The sequence below is a fragment of the Schistocerca gregaria genome, chromosome 7 (genome assembly GCF_023897955.1).
Source record: "Schistocerca gregaria isolate iqSchGreg1 chromosome 7, iqSchGreg1.2, whole genome shotgun sequence".
Taxonomy (NCBI): domain Eukaryota; kingdom Metazoa; phylum Arthropoda; class Insecta; order Orthoptera; family Acrididae; genus Schistocerca; species Schistocerca gregaria.
The window spans coordinates 21,610,464-21,628,500 of NC_064926.1; the positions used below are offsets into that span (position 1 = coordinate 21,610,464).

General features: G+C 41.6%; 1 protein-coding gene across 1 annotated transcript in view; it reads left to right on the plus strand.

Moving 5' to 3' along the window:
- LOC126282212 (fibrillin-2-like) overlaps nucleotides 1-18,037 on the plus strand; it is a 687,537-nt gene that overhangs the window by 277,920 nt on the left and 391,580 nt on the right. Inside the window, exon 6 of the mRNA XM_049981761.1 lies at nucleotides 5,735-5,929. Within this exon, the coding sequence (XP_049837718.1) occupies nucleotides 5,735-5,929 (195 nt within the window). The remainder of the gene's footprint in view (nucleotides 1-5,734; nucleotides 5,930-18,037) is intronic.

Sequence of the window (18,037 nt, forward strand, 5' to 3'; positions counted from 1 at the left end):
CGAAAGACACATTTTTTGGACGCAAGCGGTGCAATGGAGCCGCGATCTGAGCGGCATTCGGTATGAACCGAATGTAGTGCGTCATCTTGCCTAGTACTGACAGCTGTTCAGACACATTGCGAGGAACAGGGTCATGGATTGCAAGCAAATGAGTTGGAGGGGGTGCACATCCTGACTGCTTATCACATGACCTAAGTACTGTAGTTCAGTTTGAAAAAACTCACACTTCCCGAAGCGACACTTGAATCTTGCATTTCTGACAACACTCGAAAAAGAGAACGCAAATTTGCAATGTGTTCCTCTATTGTACGAGCTGAGAAAAACAACATCGTCAAGGTAGTTGCAGTCAGCTGTTCTAAGTAACGTTGAAAAATGGCGGGTACGGAAGCACTGCAGAAGGGCAAAAGCAAGTACTTGAACAGGCCTAAGTGTATATTAACACCAAAAACTTTCTGTGTTTCTTCATCCGATGGAATTTGCAAGTAGGTGTCACACAAATCTGTCTTAGAAAAGTAACGTCCTGCACCGAGCCTGTCCATGAGTTCCTCAGGTCGAGGCAATGGAGAAGTGTCAACTACTGTCCCTGGATTCACTGTAGACTTGTAATCAACACAAATGCGAAAGCGACCACAAAACAATGACACCATTATCTTGCAATTCATTCAATTCACTGGCTACTTTGTCTCTTAAAGCAATTGGAAAGGGGCTGGTCCAGAAAAACGTAGCCTGTGCATTGTCTTTCAGTGTATGCTACAAAGTTACTAGCTTTTCCCATTCTTTCTGAAAATACAAGGGTCGTTCAATAAGTAATGCCCCACATTTATTTATTTTTTTTAAAAAAGCCGTTAATATATATGGACAAACGTCCTTGTTGGTGCTTCACATTTGATGTTTGTTCTGTGCGCCGGTGAGGTGTCTAACCGTTCTGGCAAATGGCAGAGCCGTAGTAGAGCGTCAAAATGGCGTCTACATACGACTCACGTTACAAGCAGCGTGCTGTCACTGAATTCTTGTGTGCACAAAAGGAAACCGCGGTGAACATCCGTAAACGTTTGTGTACAGTGTATGGCGATGCTGCAGTTGATAGGAGTACAGTTTGGTGATGGGTAAAGAAAGTTACAGCCTCAGGAAAGGCAGAAACAGAGGTCGATGAACAGCCACGCTAGGGACGTCCTGTCACAGCCACTGCTCCAGACGTGCTGAGTCGTACGGATGTCATTATTCGTGTCGACCGGCGCATCACAACTCGACAATTGGCTCTACAGATGTCAGTCAGCATTGGAAGTGCGTCTGCAATAATGGAGACTCTCGGATACTCAGAGGTGCTCACGATGGTTCCACGAATGCTCACAGCGGACCACAAGATTCAAAGAAAGGCCATTTCATCTGAACTGTTGGAGCTTTTCGAGACCGACGGGGACGCATTTCTGTCACGGATCGTTACGGGGGACGAACGCTGGGTGCACCACTTCGTGCGCTTTTACCAGCAGGCACTTCCGCAACGTTGGAGTACGACCAAAGAACGTGTTGGAGAGTCCGTAGAAAATAGGATATGGACAAGACATGTTGATGTATATTGTCAGTGTCTGACTCTTAACAATAAATATGTTCTGAGAAAAAAATGTGGGGCATTACTTGTTAAACGACCATTGTGTTTCAGGAAATTCTTTAACCAAGAACTCGACTCGACACTCTCTTTTGGTTCAAAAGGAGACACTAAAAGTACATTGTCTCGGATGCTAAGTCCAAACTAATCAGAGGCATCTAAACCGAATATGTTCTCACCGTCTCTTGATTTCAGCACAGTAAAATTCACTGTCCTAGTGTGAGATTTGTAAGTGGCAGGTAAACTGCACTGTCCGCTGTAAGAATTGAGGTGCTTGGTAGATTTAGAAAAGCGTGGTGAGCTCAACTGTTCATACGTGGCACGATTAAGCAAAGTTACTGAGGCACCTGTGGCTAACTGAAAGTGCACACAGGGCCAGCAATTCGTAATCAGACAAAGAGTTTGTTAGAACGTCGCTGCACAGCGTTAGGCCGAGAAGGAGGCACAACCTTCATCTTACTTTTGTCAGAACCTGTTGTAGGATTTGAAAGCACAGCATTCACTGCATGTGCTCGAGTCTGTCTTTCCTGGGAGCGGACAAATTTAGCGTTTTTGTGCCGTTCAAACAAACTGCTTGGGCATGGCTTTTTTCCACACGTGTAACACTTTGCGTTAAGAGACAGGCAATCTTGTCTTTTATGGCAAGCAAAACATCTGGGGCAAGATTTCGCTAAATTCATAGGCCTGTTTACATGACTACGTGAGTGCTGCGTGACTGAGTACGCACTCGTCGTGGCTGCTTTGGGCGGTCGCGAACAAGCAGCGACTCGACCCGACAAATCAGGGCCCCATGAAACTAATCGGCCGTTAACACATCCAAATCATATTGCTGTAAGATTTGCAATGCTTGGGAAATTGATGGATCAGAGTACTTTAAGATCTGTTCCCCTATTCTACTATTTGGGACATTGAATGTCATTGCATTCTTTATTATTAAATTACTGTAAAAGTTACCACAACTACACATAAATTTACACTTGCTAGTCATACCCGTTAACTCCGTCCACCGCTGGCGGTACGTCTGTTGCGGCTTTTTCTGCAAGCAAAAGAAGTGATATCTAGCTGCAGCTACTTGGACTTGCTGGACATAGTATTGAATTAGTGCAGAAATTAGTTGGCTATAGCTGAGTTCGTCACGAGACGTGGTCGGGAATAATTTTTGTATTGATACCGCAATCGAAAGGAAGTATTGTAAATTTACAGTACCCTGAACACAATGAACTCGACAATGTGCTTGGATATTCAACCCTCTCCTCTTCCGTCTCCCTCAGTTACCGGAACGGTAGCATACTGGTCGGCGGCACTTGTTGGGCTGGTTGGTTGGTCAGTTGTGGGTGTGCAGCCGACGCAGCTTGTGCAGCCAATAGTTGTTGTACCGTCGTCAGTGAGGTGGCAATTTGTTGGTTCTGAAACTGAAAACCTCGTGTTCGACCCATCTCATTGACCGTCGGGCAGCTGAGGCGTGGGGCAGGGTCAGGGGGCAGAGTGGGCAGGGAATTCATAGTTTACGCAAGTACGTTATATCAAAAAATATGCAGAGCCTCTGAAAAGAGAAATGTGATTAGTTCTGTGGCTCCCCTCCGAAACACAACAACAAATTAGCAAACAGAAACATTTGAAAGCTCTCTCTGAAAACTAAAACACAAAAGAAGCAGGCAAAACCTTCGACCAAGTTGATTATCCTGGTGGGATTACCTCATACTATGTTTGCTATATCGTATTCTCATTAATAACAACAATAAATAGCTGTTCTCAAACATAGGGTTTATGTTTGCATACGAACTAGCTTGATAATAGAGGATGTTGTGCGCAACACTGGCACTGCAGTTCAACACCTATGCTCATGCGCTAAATCACACTAAGGTCACGTTTCACAGTTGCTAACGCACCATTCAACGAAACTGATATTCTGTTTACAAAGAATACAAACTGATTTGGGAGACTAAACAGTTCAGAGTTCCAAGTGTTCAGGTATATGGTAAACTGCCTTGGAAAACCCATGTTTAGGATCTTGTTCAAAGACTTAGTGCTCCCATTTTTACTACTAGAAAATCAGCTGAAGTAAGCGATAGTTCGACACGAAAAGTAGTCTACTTTGTTTATTTTCATTCACTTATGACGTATGGTATTATATTTTGTAGTAACTCTTTCCTTTCTCAAAGGGTATTTTTGGCTCAGAATTGGGCGGTTCGGTCAATAATTGATGTACGTTCACGAACCTCTCGTCGACTCCTGTTCGTTAGTCTGGGTATTCTGACATTGGCCTCTCAGTACATATATTCTTTAATGTCGTTTCTTGTTAATGCTCGGTAGAAATCCAATCTGCATTTTAATCGTACCTCCTTGACTCTTGTGAAGAAAGGCGTGCAGTATTCTGCTGCATCCATTTTTAATAATCTACTACAAGAATTCAAAAATGTTAGCAGTAATCCATGTGCTTTCAAATCTAAACTGAAGCGTTCCCCCCACAAGCCACTCCTTCTATTCTGTGGAGGAGTTCCTTGAAAAATTAAGCTAATTCCTGAGTTACATTGTTGATTGCCTTTATATAAACTTATAGCTTATCGTCTTTTAGGATACAAAAACATTTTATTTTATTTGTTATTACTTTTCTGTTGTAATGTCATTTATTGATACGTTCCACGATCATGGGGATTTGCTTCTTAATTTCGGCCTACGGAACTAGGCGCGTAAAACAAGGAAGATAAAATAAATTTACCAGTGACACTCAAGGAACATCAGATTCTTAGTTTCTACATTATTTTTAAGTTTCACTATCATTCCTAATTAAATTCTTCTATGTTACAAGCGTCTCGCTGTAATAAAATGTGTCTCGAAACATCAGCGGAATTAATCTAACTTGGAAAACAAAGTAATGGTTCATCTCTTGAAACAACGGAAATCAGTCTCTGCTTTCCAGGGAGACCCTGAACCTCCACAATCTGTAGCTTCTCATAACATTTTTCATGAAGACTTAGATGTGTTTCATTTGGCACCCTCATTGTCTCCTTTCCCTGCTCCTTTCATCTTTTCTTCCCGTCTCGTAAGTTTTGAGATTTAACGTAAATATTATAAATCAATAAAATACTATCAATTCTCTGTCATTACATGTGATGTTATTTGTGTCTTTGTTGTAAGATGTAGCTTGTTAGAGGACAGCACTTAACGGCATTAATAAAATCATGGTAAATAACTAAACAAGCAAGTAAAATACAGAAATAAAATACATAAAACCGTTCATAGGTAAGAGCAACTCCCAATCAATGTTTACAGGCATTGCGCATTACAGAAAGCTAATTTTTACCTTCAATACATCATTCAGTCTACATTTCTTTCTTTTTTTCAATTTGATGTAGTTCTAAACAAGCGCGGTTTCAGAGGGGGGCAGGGGGTGAAAGGAAGGCACAGGGGCACGTGCCCCCCCCCCCCTCTCCCCATATTTCCCACATGGAATAACCTAAGAATGACTGCTTAAATGACTCTGTAATTTTTCTTGTGCACGTTAAGTCGTGACTGTGACACCAAACGATTTTCTGTACATCTTTATAAACAGTAACACCAAGGCATCATATCAACGTTATTTACTATTGATTTCTGTCGCATTGTTCCATTCACTTCCAGTGGCTACTAATAATTAAAACGGTGTGTTGGGTTCTATATGCCACGAAATTCTTAATCCAGTCACATATCTGATTGGATATACTGTCTGTAAGAGACAGTGTTAAATTAAACTAAAAGACTCATGAAAGTCAAGAACAACAGCACCTATCTGAAAGCCATTATCTATAGCTTTCCAAGTTTTCTAAATAAGGAGAGAACGCAGTGACTTGATAGTCACTTGAGATACCCATGCGTAGTCGTCTTTTAGACACACATCAATCGACTTTAATAGCTCCGCTGGTAAGAAATCATGTCATAATCGTAGTAAGAGATCTGTTGATAACTAATGGGTGAAGGTGACATTACCGTTAATTTCTTCTCACTTGTGGCGACTCCACGACAAACAGACATGGAAGGTAGTCTTCACCAAAATAACAGTACTTATTTATGATTCTTTATGTCCAATTACTTGATGAGAGTGGACTGCGCAAGTAGAATCAGCAACTGACTGTGCAATGCCTGACGCAGACTACCGGACTGGGCCGTGCTTCACGCGCGTGCGGAACGACATGTGCCAAGGGCAGCTGGAGGGCGTGGTGTGCACGCGCCAGCTGTGCTGCGCCACCGTGGGGGTCGCCTGGGGACACCCCTGCGAGAAGTGCCCCTCACACCTCGAGTGTGACGAAGGCTTCATCAAGAACCTGCACTCTGGCCAGTGTGTCGGTGAGTCGTTTCAGCTTACTTAACAACTGGTCACTACACATAATCGTAATTAGTTTTTTATTATTAAGAGGCTACCACCAGAAAAGAAACTGTGGTAAGTGTGCCGAAACCCTAATTTTTCCGAGGCAGGCACGTAACGAAAGGACACCCGTGTTCAAGTTTCACTGTTGTTGAAGGCATGTGCATGCACATGTGTTCATGCGCTTGTGGCAGGGAATGAACAGCCGACATTTGAGCACAATTTTATAATTTTTTCTTATTTATTTCCTTCTGTATCTATACTTAGCACTAAGATTTTAAATATAAAAAGTTAATATAATACCACAGTTAGCCTTCAACAACAACATAAAAATGTATGACATGACATGCTACAGTTTAGAAGAAAGTTAGACATGTTATTTGACACATATATTTTTTCATTCTCTATATAGACAGAGCTGTTCAAATAGTAACCCACTGTTGAGTCAGGGACTTTTCAGTAAAATACCAGGTGGGCATTTGGAGTCCCAACTGAGATCGTTTGAAAGAGGATTGACTGCTGGTGTCTGCTTTACAACCAAGAAAAATCTCCCGAAAACACTAGACAGAAACTTGGGTATAGGAACAACTTTAATTTATCTTTCGGACAATATGACAAAAAAATAGTGGCCTAGTGTATAAATAAGTGTTTTTTTTTATTATATGCGTTCTGAGTAAAGTGGATGACTTGATCAATTTGACAGCATTAGTAAGTAAACTACTGGCCATTAAAATTGCTACACCACGAAGATGACGTGCTACAGACGCGAAATTTAACCGACAGGAAGAAGATGCTGTGGTATCCAAATGATCAGCTTTTCAGAGCGTTCACACAAGGTTGGCGCCGGTGGCGACACCTACAACGTGCTGACATGAGGAAAGTTTCCAAACGATTTCTCATAACACAAACAGCAGTTGACCGGTGTTGCCTGGTGAAACGTTGTTGTGATGCCTCGTGTAATGAGGAGAAACGCGTACCATCACGTTTTCGGCTTTGATAAAGATCGGACTGCAGCCTATCGCAATTGCAGTTTATTGTATCGCGTCATTGCTGCTCGCGTTGGTCGAGGTCCAATGGCTGTTAGCAGAATATGGAATCGGTGGGTTCAGGAGGGTAATACGGAACGCCGTGCTGGATCCCAACGGCCTCGTATCACTAGCAGTCGAGATGACAGTCATCTTATCCGCATGGCTGTAACGGATCGTGCAGCCACGTCTCGATGCCTGAGTCAACAGATGGGGACGTTTGCAAGACAACAACCATCTGCACGAACAGTTCGACGACGTTTGCAGCAGCATGGACTATCAGCTCGGAGACCATGGCTCCGGTAACCCTTGACGCTGCATCACAAACAGGAGCGCCTGCGATGGTGTACTCAACGACGAACCTGGGTGCACGAATGGCAAAACATTTTTTCAGATGAATCCAAGTTCTGTTTACAGAGTCATGATGGTCGCATCCGTGTTTGGCGACATTGCGGTGAACGCACTTTGGAAGCGTGTATTCGTCATCGCCATACTGGCGTATCGCCCGGCGTGATGGTATGAGGTGCCATTGGTTACACGTCACCTCTTGTTCACATTGACGGCACTTTGAACAGTGGACGTTACATTTCAGATGTGTTACGACCCATGGCTCTACCCTTCATTCGATCCCTGCGAAACCCTACATCTCAGCAGGATAATGCACGACCGCATGTTGCAGGTCCTGTACGGCCCTTTCTGGATAAAGAAATGTTCGACTGCTGCCCTGGTCAGCACATTCTCCAGATCTCTCTCCAATTGAAAACGCCTGGTCAATGGTGGCCGAGAAACTGGCTCGTCACAATACGCCAGTCACTACTCTTGATGAACTGTGGTATCGTGTTGAAGCTGCATGTACACACCATCCAAGCTCTGTTTGACTTAATGCCCAGGCGTTTCAAGGCCGTTATTACGGCCAGAGGTGGTTGTTCTGGGTACTGATTTCTCAGGATCTATGCACCCAAATTGCGTGAAAATTCATGTCAGTTCTAGTATAATATATTTGTCCAATGAATACCCGTTTATCATCTGCATTTCTTCTTAGTTTAACAATTTTAATGGCCAGAAGTGTATTAAAAGGAAAGAGCCTCCTGATAAAGGTACGTCTTAGAATAGGTCTACTCATGAAGGTAAGGGATGGATTGATGCTGGACAATATTTACTTATATGAGCTGAAGCGCTATGCAAATTTCCAGTGGAACTTCAGATGACTGCCACCAAAATGTTGCTTGCAAGAGAGGAGGATAAAAGTATCCGGTGTACACTCGTACTGTAATCCCTGTTTAGATCAATGCAATTTGTTTGAAGTGTTTCCCGTGACCACATTCCATTCTTGGTTCTTGCTGAACCATCACTTAAAAGTCATGACTGCAAAATACTGATACGAAACATTTACAGAAGAATGGAAAGACTAGTTGAAGCCACCCATGAGAAGATCACTTTGGGTTCTGCAGAAATATAAGGTAATCCTGCATAAGGTAATGCTGACCCTATAACTTATCTTACAAGACAGACTGAAGAAAGGTAAAATGTACATTAGCACTATGTCTATGGGGATCCTCCCCATGATTTATAAGCTTACTGCCGTACCATCTTAGTACCAGCCTCGTCATGTCATACGCCTGGTCACCTATACGCAAGTGCAGGTTGGGTGTTGGCTGGCGAGAGGAGGGGAAGGGGAGGGGTTGGGAGTTGGTGCACGGCGCATGTACACACACACACACACACACACACACACACACACAGGTTGGGTGTTGGCTGTCGAGAGGAGGGGAAGGGGTGGGGTTGGGAGTTGGTGCATGGCGCGTGTACACACACACACACACACACACACACACACACACACACACACACACACGGTGTTTCAGGAGGAAAGTCACATAATTTGTGAGCTGATTGCACATTTGAAAATAAACCGAAAAAGTCCTATGAACATGTGTACGATTTTCGATTGTTAATGGAACTGGAGTTGTTTGAAGAGTCCACACATCAATGAACGATTATGAGGACACAGAATAATATGGGTGCAGATGAATGATTCATCCTATAAGAAATGTCCAAGAAGTCCCCCACCCATCTCAATTCAATTCTCAACACATTGGCAAGTGTGTGTTGCGTTACACGACGAACATCATCTCGGCGGGCTTTAATGCCAGTAATAGGATTGGTGATGTGAGCAACAAGTTCTCCACGTGTATCCACTTTCGTATCATAACATCACCCTTTAACTAGTCCCATGAACAGAAGTGTAATGGGGTCAGGTCGCGTGATCTGGCAGTCCAGTTAATGTGTCCGCCACAGCCAATCCACAGTTGAGGAAATGTGTTATTCAGATGCTAGGATACTTGTCTGGTACAGTGAGTCAGTGATCCATCATGTTGCAGGTACATTTGCCGCCGTTGCTCTGATGTCACGTCTTTCAAAGAGCAGGCAGGTCTTCTGTCAGGAAATGTTCTTATGCTACAGTTGTCATGTGATCTGGTAGGAACATAGGCCCTATCACCAAGTCATCAATCATACCACCCCAGATGTTCACTGAGAACTTAACTTTGAATCTTGTTTCCCTAGTGTCATGTGGGTTCTCCATTGCACATTTATGAGAATTGCATCTGTTCATGATACCACTGCCTGTAGATGTAGCCTCATCTGTAAATAAAGTATATTGCACAATATCTCTGTGCACAGCTAGTCATTCAGAAAATTGCTATCTGCTTGTGAGACACCTGGCTGCAGATGTTGCGCAGGGACTGGGTATAGGTCCTCAGAATGTAATGTACTGTATGTCACACTTGCATTTGTGGAATATCGAGCTGGTGGCTAATTCAATGTGTTCTGGTGGTGAGATTCCATTGTACTGTTGCAATATTGTCTTCCCTTTCAACAACTATCTGGATGGCCTCCCGTTCTGATGATATGTGTACGCTGGGTAGTGTTCCAGATCCACATAATTTTTGAAAAACCCTGGGAAGTACCCTGGCACATAGGGGTCGTCGATCAGGGAAACATCTATGGTATTCAGTCACAGCCGTACAGGCTCTGCCATTACAGCACCTGGACACAAACAAAATGTCTGCGAATTCTGCACAGGTGAATGTACGCTGCATGTTGGTATTCACGAACACAGGACACGATGGACTTGCTCAATTAAACAACACTCAAGCATGACATGTGCAAGGCCTCACGACTGCTCACTGATCCAATCCACGACTGCACACCGTATACACTTGCACCTGTTGTCTCAGTGTGACGTCACAGTGCTGCCATATTTTGAAGAACCGCCACACTTCTGGTAATAGGATTAATCAGTCATCTATCCCAATATTATTCTGCCCATCAGACAGCATTTCGATAAGCAACATTCACACTTGTCATCGTCTTCATTCATAGATGTATGTGGTCTTCAACGCACTCCAGTTCTGATTGGTCAAAAATCGGCCACATGTTCATAAAACTTTTTCGGTTTATTTTTACATGCAGAATCACCTCACAAATTATGTGACATTCCACTGAATCAATATATATACCATTGCTCTCCCAATCATCAGAGAGCTTCACACACACACACACACACACACACACACATCTTGCTCTTCCAGTCATATCCCAGTATCTTACAGCCATTAAAAAGGAGCCAGCCAATCAGTTTGTGCCACAGAACAGGCCATCTTATTCTCTGTACCACACTTGATGTCCAAACACGACTGTTGTTCAATCTTTGCACTCCCTCGGTTCAAGGCACAATGGACTCCCTTGAACTAAGTGCCACGATGTTATTTTCATGACTAAATACTCTATATTATTTATCAAAATATGTAAAGATATTGGCATTGCTGGGGCTACTGATAGATTAAGTTACGCTCTGCATCCGAACAAAACTGTTCCTCGATCTTTGTACCCATTTGGTGCAAGGCATAATAGACCCTCAAATTAAATGTCACAATGTTATCCTCACATCTAAATTGTCTGTATTATTGCTCTACAACAGTAAAAAAAAACACACGTGGCTGACTTATTGGCACTAATGGAGTAACTTAAGGGTCAAGATACGTCTGCTAACGAATTGGTTCAGTCATTGTAACAATACTTTAAAGAAAACAAATAAATTGTCAGTATGATTTATCAAAATACGTGATGTTTCGTTCCATAACACCATAAAATACATGTGACTTACTTGTTGACACTACTGATCTCACCTACAGACACTCAGCAAAAACAGTGGTTCGAACTTTGTACTAAAGTAAGATGGCACCTTCAAGAAACCACAAATTGCCTGCTCTATTTGCCAAAATACACAAATATTTGTTCTTTACCAACACAAAGCAGACATGGCTCATTTATCGGGGTTACTGGTGTAATTTACAGATCAAGCTACAGTTGGCACCAAAACACAACTGTGGTTCGATCTATGTATCCGCTTGGTGAAAAGACACAATTGACCCCCAAATTAAGTGCCACATGTTGTTTCCATTTCTAAATCGTCTGTATTATTTGTCAAAACACGTAAATATTTGTTCTATAACAGTACAAAACACGTGTCGCTTGCTTAATGCCATTTCTCGAGTAACTCGCAGATTAAGGTAGTACATACTACACAAAAACTCAATTTTATTTCGATATTAATTTGTACCAACTTGGTGCAAGGCATAAATGGATCTTAAAATTAGATGTTACAGTGTTATTTCCATGTCTAAAATATCTGTATTATTTATCAAATACGCATCTTCTTTTAGCCAAAACTGATACACCATGTGTCAGAGTCCAATGATCAGGATGCAACGTATGTGGTGATCGGAGCCTGTTTCCCTTGTACTGTAATCTGCCCAACACCAGACACATTGCTTGTGGACACCCAGTACAGCAATTCTAACAGCATTCGACAGTTTTAATTTTTCGTTTTATTTATTGCACAATCATGTTGTTACGGAATTCCACATCCTCTTGGGTGTAAGGTGTCAGCTCTTTCCCATACTATAGCTCAATTACCACATAGAATTTTATGTCTACCACTTTGGCAAAGTAGTTACCATTAAATGTAGTTATTCCATCTATTTTTAACTGTGTAAATAGCTTTTCTGTTACTAGATGTACAATATAGAGACCATCACATTTACATACAAGGTAACCATCATTTTAAGCAATTATGGATAGGGATGGAGATTTAAAAAAAGATTTTGCGTGTATCATCTAATTGTAAAGTTTCTTGGATCCATCATTTTCTGCGAGTACTCCACATATGGGTAATTTTCATTTATATTTATAGTACATGTTGATATCTTGTATCCATCCTGTTATATTCAGGTTTTCCCATATACTTTATTTAAAATAATTAGTTAGACTTACGTGCACACCGAAATTGGATTTTCTTTTTCAGTAGCAGATTATTCTTCCCCTAATTGTACTTGGTTTTGCCAAATGCTCCAGTTTGCATTTTTTGACTTCGATCTCTTCTATTTCCAGTTTACTTTTTTCTCTAGTAGTAGATTATTCTTCCCCTAATTGTAATTTGTTTTGCCAAATGCTCCAGTTTGCATTTTTTAACTTCGACCTCTTCTATTTCCAGTTTACTTTTGCACTCACATAACAAATTAATTGCAAAAAATGGTTCAAATGGTTCTGAGCACTATGAGACTTAACTGCTGACGTCATCAGTCCCCTAGAACTTAGAACTACTTAAACTTAACTAACCTAAGGACAACACACACATTCATGCCCGAGGCAGAATTCGAACCTGCGACCGTAGCGGTCGCGCGGTTCCGGACTGTAGCGCCTAGAACCGCTTGGCCACAGGGCCGGCCATTAATTGCACTTGAAGGAGTAATTACTGTACGACTTTGACCTCTTCCATTTCCATTTTCTTTTTCTTCTTCTTTTTTTGTGCACAGATAACGCATTAACTTCACTTAAAGTAGTATTTACTGTAATACAGAGTTGTTTAAGTCTGATCAACGCATTTCTTCTTTTTCTAAAGAACTGCAGAAAAAGTTTATTTATAGGAAACAGTCCTAATTGTGTAATATCTATATTTGACAGTATTGTGGAGAATAAGACCTGGATCGAGAAAAACATATTTCTCCAGCTTTTATATAACACTTGTGTTGTCAATTTTCATATATCTTACAGGTAAATAATTAAAACTATAAGCAGACTGAACATAGTTTATAATCTTTGCTTGGTCTTGATTGTCCTAAGGTCAGTTATTTTCATGTATTCTTCCTGCCCCAGTAGACAAACTGCAGAACATTGTTAAACACAACATAGAAGCGATTGGTCCAGAGTGTAGCAGAACGCATTTTACACAGTATTTGTGACCAGGTGCGGCCAGAAACCCTGCACGTGGGCGGCCCTTTTCCAGGCAGGCCGTTCTCTCTCTCGTCTCAGTGCACGAATTCCCCCACCATCCCGCTAAGGCGTCTGAGCGCGAACGGTGGGGGAACTGCAAACACACCACTCAGTCGATAGACTGGCTTGCATGCGGCTGGTTTTTATATTATGCCATGTTAGATAATTCGAAAAACTTAAGCTATATATCAGAAGGAGCGGTATCATACTGTTACGGTGGTACGAGCGCATGTACCTCCAAAAATTAAAAGGAAGTTGAGTTTGCCACTGCATTCCGTCAGTAATATTGTGTGAGCCACATAGTCCCATGTAAAATTTTTACATTTGAGGTGAGATATAAAAGATGATGCAAAGATAAACAGTCTCTATAACATGCCGTTGTGGATGGAATAAATTATCGTAACTGCACGTGAAAGGAAAAAAAAATACCTAGGACTCCTCTACCGACAATCCATAGCCACAATTCTCAACAAAACATATCAGAAACAAAAGAAAATTTTCGTCATTATTTAATTGCTTTTGGTAAGCTGAAGAATGAATAAAACTAATATATGGTAGAAGGCGGAGGTACTTTATCAGATTTTCGTCACTCATGTTGCCTCGTAACCGTGACATATATAGACTCATTATCGAAATAAATCTTTCACTTACATCAGTTGATCCGAACATGGATATCACTTTTGCACCCTCACCCTCGTTACAGAGACGTGGAAACTCTTCCTGGAGAAAACTTTCATAGTACTCCTCGTCAGTTTTAACGTAATAGAATTTGTCTTTTAAACGATAATTACACTGCAAATCGATCAGCTCAATCGGCAAAGAACAAGGGTGCTAACAACTGACACGGCAAATGGTCTTGAAAACATCTCAAAAACAGATGCGAGGTTGGCAGTGTTCTGAACACGATTTGAAAACTGTTCCTGTATTTCTTTCAGCAGCGAAATCAATTGTCAAAATTCGACTTTCTTTGAAACCAGAGAGCTTAGCGAAATGGGCGGCGTCTTTGTCTTTATTTATTTATTTATTCATTCTTTTAGAAGTTGACCCTTCCACAGTCTGATTTTAAATGCGTCCACGCTTTCCATTAACATTCGTTGTTTCTCACCTAGCAACGTCTTATTGAGGGTGTTCAAGTGTGTAGTCAAGACAACTAAATAAGTAAGATCTAGACGCTACAGTCCGGAACCGCGCGACCGCTACGGTCGCAGGTTCGAATCCTGCCTCGGGCATGGATGTGTGTGATGTCCTTAGGTTAGTTAGGTTTAAGTAGTTCTAAGTTCTAGGGCCTGATGACCTGAGAAGTTAAGTCCCATAGTGCTCAGAACCATTTTACCATTTTTCCCTTAATCAATTCCGGGTCTTCTAACGTTGGTTCCTACTTCATTTTCCTTCATAAACTGAACAATAGCAGATCTTAGCTAGAAAAACCGGTCAAGGCATGCCCCTCGACTGAACCAACGCACGTCGCAGTAGTAAATCACGTCTGCGTACTGATCCAGCAGTTCCATCAAAAACTGTTCAAACAAAAGATGCAATAACCCATTTGACTTCACTTAATTTGCTATTCGGACCATCAGTTCCATGACGAACTCTTTTTCCGAAAATCTAGTACAAAGTGCTTCATGATGAAAGAAACAATATTCCGTAGAAATCGTCTGTTTATCGTTACAGTTTTTTGCGCAACCATGCCACGAGCCTATTTTGTGCACCTCGAATTACTGCCGCTCCATCGGTGGTAACAGAGACTAGCACATTCCACTTCAGGCCAACGGTTTCAATAGCCTCTTCAACATGTTTCAGCAAGCCGATCCCTCTCGTTGTGTCTTTCATTGACGTGTCCGAAATGTCGATCGACACGTCTAAAGTATTCGAGAAAGCAATGAACTTGCTGTCATAGTCAATTAACTGCCCGTAGACACCCGCAGCTATGCGGCAAGTTATTGCTGGTCGGCTTGCTGTGCAGCATTGCACCTTCTTTAGGTCCGCCAACTTGTGTTCTCTTTCATCGCCAACTAAATCTTACAATTCATTCTGGCGTTCTTTGGCGTATTTGTGGTGCCTGGCGATTGTGCAATTGTATAATAGGACTGACAATTTTCTTCCTTCTCTTCGGAAAAGCATTATAACTCCCTCTCATATTTAAATTATCGTGGCAATACGTCACTAGATTGCCTCTTCTGATTGTACGTCGGATTGCAGCGGACGAATATCACAGTGAAGGAACTTGGAAAAATACAGCATCGTATGCTAGAGGGAACAGTGCCCCATTGCTCTACTACATGAAATGCCGCCCTGCATTGAATACTTCCGCCAAGGACCCAACAAAGGCGAGACAGAGCGAGCCTCGGCCCGCATGCAGCCCGCACATGGGACACGTGTGCAGTTTGGCACACCGTGGCCGGCTCTGGCCTAGACAGACTTCCACAAGATCAAACACAACATCCACTCTGTAGTTATGAATCTTAGCTTCTAATCTTGTAATAGCATGTTCCTTAGCCAAGGAAGACATAAAAGTTTCTGATAGATGCATATCAGGGACACTTTATCAAGATGGTTACTGATATAATTGTTCACTCTTGGACTTTTAATTTGACATAAAATTTGTTATATTTCTTTATTCTACATTTGGAGCTCATCCACGTTAAACTGTCTTTTTAACTGTCTTGTAGTTGTTCACTATCACAATGCTATTTCATTGGTAGTCTTCTTGAACACGTAAGTCATGTTTTGTTGTTAGGTAATGACATATCTTCATTTTACTGAAAATTCCAGCAAAATTTTACGTTATATCCCTATTCATCAGGTAATCGTCGCCTACACGAAGTTGCTGCAAAAGCTCAGAGAGCCCTACCTGGAGACTTTACTGAGTAGATAAATTTTAAATATATATTTCCTTCTTTAACATTACAAATGGACAGTCTCTAATAAAATTGTTCTTGGGGGTCCTCTAGAACATAGCTACCCCATCTGACAGTGACATTCTCTATGAGAAATAAAACATGTGCAACTTTGAATGCATCAACAAATCTTGACTTGTCTGATGCTTTGCTGACTACGAACACGTACACGTACACGTTTTTGCACAGACATTACACAATGTGGCCCCCTTCCACCCATTTCCCTCCCACCTCGCCGCCTTTAACATTTAATCGGAGGATTCATTGTTCCGTGCAAAGGTGAGAACAGAGATCGAACCACAGTCGGATTTGGCGTCATAAGTATATTAACCTGTCAGTTAACGCCAATAATTCCAATAAACGAGCGACCCTGTTTTGTATTGTTATAGAACAAGTCTTTAAATATTTTGATATATGATACGGACAATTTAGATGTGAAAATAACCTTTTGATACTTAATTTGAGGGTCCATTGTGTCTTTCACCAACTGGATACAAAGATCAAACCACAGTCGAATTTTAGGGCGGAATAAATCTTTATGCGTTTCTGATAAGTACTAAGAAAATTAAGGCATGGAAATAGCTTTATGGCACTTAATTTAAATTTCATTGTGCCTTGCACCAAGTGGGTACAAAGACTGAACCACAGTCGGGTAGTGGAGTCAAGTGTAGTTAATCCGTAAGTTAGGTCAGTAGTGCCAATATGCGAGACAGTCGTGTTTTGTACTGTTATAGAACGAACGTTTACGTATTTTAATAAATAATATTCAATGTTCCCGGAAATTCCCGTTACATACTTCTAGAACTTACAGACGGGAGTGAGTACATAATACTCTGTATACCGTTTCTGTTCTATGGCGGTTTCAATTCAGATGTTTAACTCATCCATTTCTGCTTGAAGAACTGAAATAGGCATGATGCAGTATAATTATTTCAGTTCGAAAGGAACTTAAGCAAGTTTGTTAGTATTAACATTTAAACACTACATTCTGTACATACAGTACGCTGGGCTCTTTTCTTGTTATAGAATAATGTAAACATATAATGTTTAAATGTTACTACAAACAAATTTACTTAAGTGATAAAGCCGGCCGGAGTGGCCGTGAGGTTCTAGGGGCTACAGTCGCAGGTTCGAATCCTGCCTCGGGCATGGATGTGTGTGATGTCCTTAGGTTACTTAGGTTTAAGTAGTTCTAAATTGTATGGGACTGATGACCTCAGATGTTAAGTGCCATAGTGCTCAGAGCCATTTGAATCATGTTGAACTTTAAAGTACTACTTTACTTTGGCACAAAGATTAAACCACAGTCGACGCCAAGTGTACCTTAACCTGTAAGTTACAACACTACTGCCAATAAGTGAGCTACATGTGTTTTGTAACGTTATAGAACAATAATACAAACAATTTAGATGTGCGAATAACATCGTGACATCTACTTTGAGGGTCCATTGCACCTTGCACCAAGTGGGTACAAAAACTAAACAACAGCCATGCGTGGGTGACATATGGTGCAGTGAAACAAGGTGATCAGCTCGTGGTAGATCCTGGTTGGTTGTTTCGTTTTTAATGGTTGGAAAAATACTGGGCTGTTATTGGAACAGCGAAATGTGTGTGTGTGTGTGTGTGTGTGTGTGTGTTGATGTGTGTGTGCGCCTTGTACCAAGTGGGTGCAAGCACCGAACAAGAGTCATGCGTGGGTGACAACTGTTGTAGAGAAAACAAGATGGTCAGTTCTGGGTATATCCTGGTTCCTAATTGTCTGTTTCGTTTTTAATGTCTGGTAAAATTCTGGGGTGTGATCAGAAGAGCAAAGTGTGTGTGTGTGTGTGTG